At 27.7% G+C, this 10,458-nt stretch overlaps 1 protein-coding gene across 1 annotated transcript; it reads left to right on the top strand.

Annotated features, from left to right (window-relative positions):
* Positions 1–590, top strand: NEUTE1DRAFT_142844 (uncharacterized protein; the record flags this gene model as incomplete). Its single annotated transcript, XM_009858337.1, has 2 exons — positions 1–191; positions 491–590. The coding sequence occupies 2 exons, from the start codon at positions 1–3 to the stop codon at positions 588–590; spliced, it is 291 nt and encodes a 96-aa protein (XP_009856639.1).
* Between the last annotated feature and the right edge of the window lie 9,868 nt (positions 591–10,458).

The following is a 10,458-nucleotide window of genomic DNA, read 5'->3' as shown; positions in this document are numbered from 1 at the left end:
ATGCCGCAAATGATTCATGTCACGGCAGTCGAAACCGCCATCAAGCCATGTCTCAGCCATCCCGTTCTGCCTGAAAGCCGTCAGCACGGCATTTCAAAGCAGCTTTCCGGCATCTTTGAAACGACTGGTCAATGTATATTTGCGGTTGCTTACGGCAAGTCAATTCGGCAAGCACTGAACAACCAACACTGGTGAGCCTTAACGAGGTCTTCGTCACTTCAACAAGCAAGCAAACATGATCGCTAGGCTTTATCTATTTGTTAAATACCTATATCACATTACACAGACACTTGAACACCATTCCACCACCCCAGAAGCCCGCATTGGACAAACACAGCACAGCACAGCATAGCACACCAAAGTACCTACCTACATACTCGGTTTCTGTATCACAAAGAACACAAAAAGAGGAACGAAGACATGACACAAAGTGGGATGGATGATTCTTTCTTCTGTTGTTCCCGTTTTTTGTTACCTGCTTCCGACCCAGTACCATGGAGAGGGTATTGATTATCGGAACCCGTAGTGTGCTTCCTCTCGGTGTTGTTCACGAAATCCATGCGCGAACAGGGAAAGCCTCGGCTGATTGATGTCGACATGCTAGCTATGGACTACGGACTACACTAGTGTACACAGTACAGAGTACGGCCTGGGGCATCGGAATCCGAATCATGCTGTTAACCCTATCTTTGCTCGATAATGTTGATTGTCCCTATACCTTAGGTCTCATGGAAACACAAGCCAGGGGAAACGGACTAAACTCTTCGGCAAATCACTTCTATATCTCGGAGCAATTCTGCTGTTGTAGAGGTACTCGTCAGGGCTAGAAGCGCCCAGTTTGACCCCGTGCTGGCACGGGGCCAGGCAGATAGATTCGCGAATGCAGATAGATTCGCGAAAAAATCCAAGTATATAGTAACCCTGCAAATTTGTTAGCAAATCAAAGTACAACTGCTTTTTTATATACCCACTATAAATAATTCAACTTATACGACCGCCTAAAGCTATTATAAACTACCAAATCTCAATTTAGGAGCTCTAGTATTTGGTATAAAATAATATAATTAATATAATTAATATAAATTTAATTGGCTAGCTTACTGCCTTCTAACGTATCGAATAGCGTACGGGGTATAATTAGTAGCTAGTTTAGTTATTTGCGGCCGTTTAGTAATTTCGCCCATCGCTTTCTTATATTTAGATTTCAATATATATACCGCTTTTAATCCAGTTACTTTATTATAAAATTATATATAATAGAGCCTATTAGTAACCTTCTCGCCGGTCTTTTAAATAAATAGTATATCGATTTCGCTATTGGTACATTGAGGGATAGAAAGTTCAAGACGGTTACGGCCGTAGTACGAATTTATAGTATTAATTATTATATTACTATAAGTCAATCGAAGGGGGCTAAATTATAATTGTAAAATAGCGGGGTAAAGAAATTAATTAAAGAGGAGGAACTCGCGTTATTTACTTAAGTAAATACATAAATATTTATTAGTTCGTAGTAATTTATAATAGTTATTTATAATTAATATTAATCATTAGTTAATTGTTTTAATATTTGAATAGGGTGTAAGATTATAAATTAGGAAGTTATATATATAATTAAATAATTTATTCAATTTAACGGCCGTAAAATCGATATTAATTGGTAATAGGTTTATACTTTTATAATCCAATTAGAATTCAAATCCGTACGTATAAAGTTATTGGCGTAGGTGCGTAAAGTTATATAGTTTTGAGTTAATATAGAAGAAGTATTTATATTATAGTAAGAGACGGTTAATAAAGATAATATTATATTAAATAATATATAGAATAAGGATAAGTCTAGATTTAGAGTCGGGGTATAATTTAAATCTTATATTATTTAATTATATATTAAGATACTAATAATATATACTCTAAATTTAAACGTTTATAAATTAATAATAGTAGTTGAATATATTTCTACTTCTAGCCGTATAATCCCCGCATTTATTATCCTCCCTAGTATAAATATTAGCGAGAATTATATTAATAACCAATTAGATAGTTACTCTATTATTACTATATTCCTAAATAGTTATACTAATAACTAATTTACCTTCGATTAATTTAATTATTAGGAGGAGTACTCTCGTCCTATTAATAAGGAGGAGAAGTATCTCTTATTATTAAATAATTACGGTAGTTACTATATAATTAAGTTCTATTAGTAATACTAACGAAATAAAATTATCCTCTTTCTACTACCCCCTTATTCGACTTATATCCTTTAACTACTTAACGTTAGAGTATCTTAAGTATATAAATATTACTATTAAAAAGATATATTTAATATAATAATGTATAGTAATATAGAGTATACTAAATTTACCTTCTTAAATAGATTATTTTATATTAAAAGCGAGTCTTTTAAATAATTGACTATTAGATTTACGTAGGTAAAGATTAGTCTTTACTTATACGAACTGTTAATTGTATTTAATAAGTTATAAGACCCCCTTATATTAGTAATTAACCTGGATATTTTAAAAAGAAAGAAGGGGTATATTACAATTGAAAATGATAAGGGTTAGTTTAAATTAAGAGAGATTATAGATAATTGAGTTCGATTGAAGGTATGTTAGGACGTATGAGGAAGGTAGGCTAAAGTAACTACGGTCGTGGCTATACGTAGGGGACGGTAAGTTAGGAGTTAATTTAAAGATATATTAATAGTTACCGACTATAAAGAACGAAGCTCCTTCGAACCTCTTTTATACTAATGTAAACTCTACTCCGTTGTAACTAGTAATTATAGAATCCTATATTAGCGTACCGCTACAACGCAGCGCCGGATTATCCTTCCTATAAACCTATTTCGTTGAATATTTTAATACTATTAAGCTGAAGACTAATTAGGCGAAAGAGGGTATTAATCGTTGTAATATTTCTAAATAAAGGTTTAATTAAATAAAATAGCGCGTTAGTATTATAGCGCTATAGTATCCCTTCCCCGGCGGTTAGCCCTTAACCTCCTAATACAACCCCCCCCCTTATAAATTCCGTCCCTAGGACCTTTATAGTAATAGTAAACGTCGGTTAGTATAATACTTTTAGGTAAAAATTTAATAAAATATAAAAAAGCGTCGGTCGGCGTAGTACTTTTAGGTAGGAGTTTAATAAGCCGTTAGAGGACGTCGGTTAATATAATACTTCTAAGTAGAAACTTAGTAAAGTAATAGAGGGCGTTAATATTATAATACTAGAAAGTTTAAAGTATTATAGTTAGCCGGTTTAAGTTAATTATTAAATAAAAATACCGAAGGACGAATTAAAATATTAATAGCCTAACTATAGTAATTATTATTAACCACTATTATTAATTATTTAAAACCCTTACTTAAAGTATTAATAGTTTAATCTACAACAATTATTACCAACCGCTATTATTAATTATTCAAAACCCTTACTTAAAATATTAATAGCTTAACTACAATAATTATAATTAACCGCTATCGTCGGTTACTTAAGACCTTCGCCTAAAATATTAGTAATTTAACTATAATAATTATAGCTAGCCGCTATCGTTAGTTATTTAAAACCTTCGCCTAATAAGGTTAGTTGGGTTACAAACGTCGGCGTTACAATATTAGAAGGCCTAGGGTATCCTAATATAACCCCCCCCCCTTATAGGTTCCGTCCGTAAAACCTCTATTCCTTTCCCCTAATTCTAATATCTATATTCTTCTCTTTAATTATCTATTCCCTTACTCCTTAAAGTATTTATACCTTCCGTAATCCTACGCTCCCTTCCCTCTACGAATATCTCCCGTCTATATAATACCTTCCTAATTATCCCGCCTTATATTTTTAATCCAATTCTATTATTATACCTTTCGTCCTAATTCTATTACCCTTAATTACCTACTATACCCTACTAACCTACTCCAAATTATATACCTTCTATTTACCTCCTTCCTTCCTAACCTTCTATATTCGTAATTACTATTTATTTATCCTATCCCTCTCTCCTTACTATTTATACTCATTTTACTCTCTTTATTTATTCCTTTCCTCTATAATATACTATTACCTACAATTTTATTTACCCTATCTTCTTTTATATTTACCTACCCAACTTTATATTCGCTTACTTTAATTTATATTCGTATAAAAACCTCCTCCTCTATTTATATAATATCCTTTCCACCTACCCCTTCCGCCTCTTCCTTCTTCCTTCTTATATCCTTACCCTCGCAATTATATCTATTACCTCCTCCTCTAATAAATTCGCCAATTTCTCCCCCCCGTCTAACTTTAAAACTACTTTAACTACCCTTACCCCCTTACTAAAGCTAACCCCTACTATAAATATATATACCTTTACCGCTATTTTATATATAAACCGCCGCTTCGCCCTCGAATTTAACTAATATATTCTTTCTTCTTCTTTTATCCCTTATCTACTATACTACTCTATCCTCCCCGTACTTTTTACTAACCTTTTATAATAATATCCGCCCTCTAACTTACTTAAAATATAATATTACTCTAACTTAAACGTTTATTAATATTAGCCCCTTTAATTTATATAAAACTATTCGCCTAATTACCTTATATACTTACTAAATTAAGGCTTAATCCCTCCTTTTCGCTATCTTTTTATCTCCTTCTTCGCTAATACCCTTTAAAATTTACTAAAAAATTGCAATATACTTTAATATAAAATAAATATATATTAAAAATCCTTCGTAGTATATACAACCTTCGGAATACTTTATAAGTTATAATAATTGAAATTATAACCCTTATTAATACTAATACCCCCTTACCTACTATTACTTTATAATACTTATACTAATATATATCGTCTTTCTAAAATACGATATAAGCACGCCTAATCGCCAATAACCTCCCTATAATTTTACCTAATATACTCCGTACTAACTATTTTAATACTAAATAATACTAAAGCTTCGATTATTGTATTATTAATAATATTAATAATAATATTAGTCTAGTAGCTACTAATAATAATCCTTTTAGTAATAATAATAATTCCCTAATAAATATTTTAATATAAAACTCTCCTACCCGCATTGTCCCCCCTATTAATCGCAATTAGGGCCCGTAGTACTATACTATTAATAGAGAATTAAAAGTTATAAATATAAAACTAAATAAACTATTATTTACTAAAGAGGATTACGAAAAATAAATAACGTATAATAATACTAATTAATAATATTAATAAACGTAATAACGTATAAGAATATTCTTCCTAAAGTCGTAGATTCTAATCCTATATCAATTATAACTAATACCGCCGAAGAATTTTTCGTTTAGAAGTAATAATAGAGAATATAAATTATACTCTTCCTAACGCTTTATTAATTTTCTACAATAATTCTAATCTACCTCCCCTCTCTAATTTATATTTATATTTTACATTTCTACTTTATATTTTACATTTATATCTTATATCTCTACTATATATTTTATATTTATATCTTATATCTCTACTTTACATCTTACATTTATATTTATATTTTACATTCTTATTTTACATTTTACATTTATATTTTATATTTCTATATTATATTTCCGAATATTAAGTATTCATTATTCTCCTACCTCTAACTAACTAATTCTTATTAATTTAATATTTAACCTACCTCAATTTTTCTACTATTATATTTCTTTTACTTTATAATCCTTAAGAAGGCCTAAGTAATTTATATCTTTTTATAGAATTTATAAATTCTTATTATCCAAATACCCCTTCTATTTAACCTAGAACTAATATTAGCGGCCGGACCTTCAGTATTTTACAATCGATTTAACTTTATATTAAATATTATTTTCTTTAATATTTATAATTTTTCCTCGTAGCGTTACTACAATAGGATTACTATAGTACAATTTTAGTAAAATAATTAAAAATATTAAATAAATTCGGTATTATATAGGGAATACGAATTAATATACTATCCTTTTATCCCTAACTACTTGAATAATTTAAAATAATCCTAAAAACTTATTAATTAATTTAATATTTGGGTATTATTATTTAATATACTTCGTATTATATAAAACCCAACTCCCTACGTCGAATTCCTTTAATTTCCGAACTTTATTATACTATTTTATATATCCCTAATTAACAATTCCTAAAATTTAAACAATTTCTACCCGGCTCTAAAATAATTCTTTAATTTAATTAGTAATTACTATAAAGAATACCGTCTTTTATCCCCAATCCGAATCCGCTGGCCCCCGAAAATAATACCCAAAAAGTAATTCCAATAAAGATTTCCCAATAATAGTATAAAAGTAATTATTATACATTTATTAAACTAGTATAAACTTTTTAGTTTAATTGGTCTATTCTATCCTATAAAAAATTTAAAAATACAATTCTAAATTCTAATTTTATCTCTCTATTTACCCGTCTATTTAAAGATATTAAGCTATACTAAAACACTTACAAATATTCAAAAATTTATAGTATATCCTCCAAAATTAATTAATAAAAAGGCTACCTTTATTTAAAGTAATAGAATCTAAAAAGCCGAATTACTAGAATATATTTCGCTAAAAGAAGAAAGTGAATTACCGGGCATCGATCGTCTTTTAAATAGGAATATATAAAATGTATTTAATAAAACGGTTAATAATAATTAAAACCGTATTACAAATCCAATTAAATATAAGGTCGAATACTTTTAATAATCTAATAATAAAATTATATAAAATATTTTACTAAAGGATAGTAAAAATAAGCAATAATTCTAATAAATTATAAAGTCGGTAATTATATAATTTAACCTTCTAATACGCCGGGTATTCGTAAATATATATTTTAATATTAATTATAATAGTTAACTAATAATAGAATTAATTAATATACTTTAATATTTTCCTTTAACTTAGGTACCCGGCTATTATATTATTATAGTAAATATAGAATAATTCGGCCCGTATATATTCTAGAATATAGATTTAATACCGGTACTAAAAAATCCTATTTTCCCTTATTTTTTAATTCTTTATTCGTCTCCTTCCTTCGCTATTCTTCTATAATTCTTTAATAATAAATAAATTCTCTATTTATACCTTTAATAATTATTACTCTAATAGTAGTAAATACCTATTATCTTTCTACACTTTTATTACTATTGTATACACACTTATATTTTCTATGATTATTCCCTTTATTTCCCCCCTTAATTTAATAATAACCTTACCTATAAATTTTACTCTCTTCTTTAACGTTCCGCCTATTTTAATATTATCTTCTATCCTTATTTATTTCTTCTACCCCCTATATAATTTACTTTCCTCCTACAATTTCTTCTACTTCCTATATAATTTATTTTCTTTATTCTCTAATACCTAATCCTCCTCTCCTTCGCTAATATTTTACCGCTATTTCTATTCTTCTACCGCTACCTTCTAACTTTCCTTCCTAATTAAAATTATTTATTTTATTAATGTTTTTAATATTTAACCTTCCTTTATAATTCAACCCTTTTCTTTACCTCCATAATAATAATTTTAATTAATAAGTATTTACCTCCCTTTTCTAACTCTTCCCCCTATAATTATAATTTCCTTAATAACCTATCTACTAAATTTAATTTCCTTAGATAATATTTTATCCTAAAATTATATACTGCTAATTCTAATACTTACTAATTCCATTTCGCGCTAACCTACTCCTTCTCCTAAAAGTACTATAAATTTAAATAGTCCGTAATTACTAAAAACGGCTCGTTTATATACAATAAATATTACTTTTACGCCTTTAATACCCTTAGAATTGCTAATAATTCTCTATCTCTAATTCTATATCTTATTTCTTCTAACGATTTCTTCTTCAAAAAGAACGCTACCGGGTACTATTTATTACTATATAATTATATAAAAATTACTCTAATTGTAAAGTTTAACGTATTTATTTCCACTTAAATTTATAACGTTAAATTAAAGTAACGTAATATTAATACTTCCTAAAATAGCCGCTTTAATTCTATAAACGCTTTCTCTACCTCCTCCGTTAATTTAAATACCTTCTATTTCTCCCCCTTTAATAGTTTTATTAAAAGTATAGTTACTTTAGAATATAATATTATAAAACGTTTATAGAATCCTATAAACCCTAAAAAGACTTAAATATCGTAAACGTTCAACGGGGCTTCCTAATTTATAATCGCTACAACCCTTTCTAAATCTATCGAAATGCCCTCTAGAGAAATAATATAACCTAAGAATAATACCCTCTTTGTATAAAATTCATACTTACCCAAATTTATATAAAAGTTCTAATCTTATAACTATTAAAGGACTTTTTTAATATAATTGCAATAATTGTCTTTATTCTTACTATAAATTAGAATATTATTAAAATAAATAATATATATTATATCTAGTAACCCTACTAATATATTATTAATATATATTTAAAATATTACTAATATATTCGCTAACCTTATTAATATAATTAAAAATTCGTAATACCTATACTTCGTACGAAATACTATCTTCTCCTTATTTCCTTCCTAAATCCGAATTCTATAGTATATATCCTTTAAATCTAATTTTATAAAGACCTTTACTAATAATAACCAATCTAAAATTTTTTAAATAAAGAATAATACTATCCAATTTTTCTTCGTAACTTTATTAAATACCTTAAAATTAATATAAAACTTCAACTTTCTGCCCTTCTTTAGAATAAAAATAATAAAAGTACCTACCGGGCTAATAAAGGGTTAAATCCACCCTTTCTAGAGTATTTCTAATAATTATTTTCGCAATACCTCTAATTCTTTAATATTTAATATATAAATCGATCCCTAAAGTATAAATTCTCTATCAACCAAATTAATATAATACTTTAAATAATTATACTAAAGTAAGGGTAATACCAACGCTTCGAAAATTAACCGGAATTTTTCGTACTCCAGCGGAATTATTAGTTTAGAAATAGTAAATTTACTCCCTAATTCCTCTAACAATTCTAAGGACTTCGGTTGTATTAGCTCCAATAAAAGTACTAGGATAAAATAAATATTATTAAATATAACTTAAAAGATTTTCGACGGGGGGGTAGGGATTTATAAAGGATCAGACAATTCCAATATAATAAGTAAGGTTGCGAATTCAATTACTAAGGAAGGAGAAATTTTAAAAAGGATATTCGTATATATAAGAAGGCAAAAACCCTCTTCTAACTTCGCTATCTCCCAAAGGTCTAATAATAGAATCAAATCCTACTATAACCCTACTAGGATAGCTATAATATTATACACTTCCTTCGCCGGTACTATATTTAATTTTAAATCGCCGGCCTTAATACAAAACTAAAACGTCTATTATTGCTAATTAATATTAGAATTCTATTTATAAAGTTAAAAGTAACCGAAAATAACTTCTACAGCTAAAAATTCAATAATAGTAAATATAATTTACTTTATCTTTTTAATACTATAAGAATTATATATTTTAATAAAATAAATAATTGAACTGTATATAGGAATAGGCTAAAGGGAGAAATTAATAAAATAATAAAGTATAAAATTAATTTTTATATCCAACGGGAATAAGTACCTACTAATCAAATTGAATTCTACGCTTGAATTTATTAACCTTCGTATATACTACCAATCTCTATAAATCCTTACTAATAACGTTATTTCTAAATATAGCTATAATCTACCTACGTTATTTTAAATAGGTATAACCGCCGCTCTAACTATAATTAATATAATATTCGTACTATATAGTAGGGTACCCGCAAGAATAGGGCAATTCCGCGTTTAATAACTAATTTTACTATAATTAAAGCAAGTTCGGTTCTAATATATTAATACGAAATAGCCCGTTATACTATACTTATAGTAGGTATTTAATAGTTTTAATTAAGTATAACGGTTATATATATAGCCTTTTTAATTATAGGAGGAATAAATAAGATTAAAGTTTATTTAAAAAGCCGGGAGGAGGCGATGGAAGAAATTAAGAGGATTAGTACTATAAAATATAGGGGGGAAAATATTCAATAAGGAAGTAAAAGTAGGTTAAAACGAAGAAAACGGTTAAATATACCCTAAAAACGTTTAATTCTAATAATGTAATACAAACGGCTCAATACTTTCTAAACCCTCTAACTATTCCGCGTATACTACTACTTTATTTATTATATTAATACCGACCGTCGAAAGAATGCCTTATTTAAAGAAAGGATGCAATTAATTAGCCTAAATAATAATCCGAATATATTCCAGTTAATCGTAGGAGAGGATAAATTCTTTAATATAATAGTAATTATAGAAATTACAAATTATTTTGGAAGTGCCCTATTATATATATTCGAATTTATCGAAAGTAGACTATTTAATAACTTAAGTATTACTATTATATTCAATCTCTAAAAAAGTACAAAGGTTATTCTACGTAGGCGTATTATAAACAGTAAAA

This window comes from Neurospora tetrasperma, assembly GCF_000213175.1.
Source record: "Neurospora tetrasperma FGSC 2508 unplaced genomic scaffold NEUTE1scaffold_81, whole genome shotgun sequence".
NCBI lineage: Eukaryota > Fungi > Ascomycota > Sordariomycetes > Sordariales > Sordariaceae > Neurospora > Neurospora tetrasperma.
This window is presented reverse-complemented; position numbering and strand designations above follow the sequence as displayed.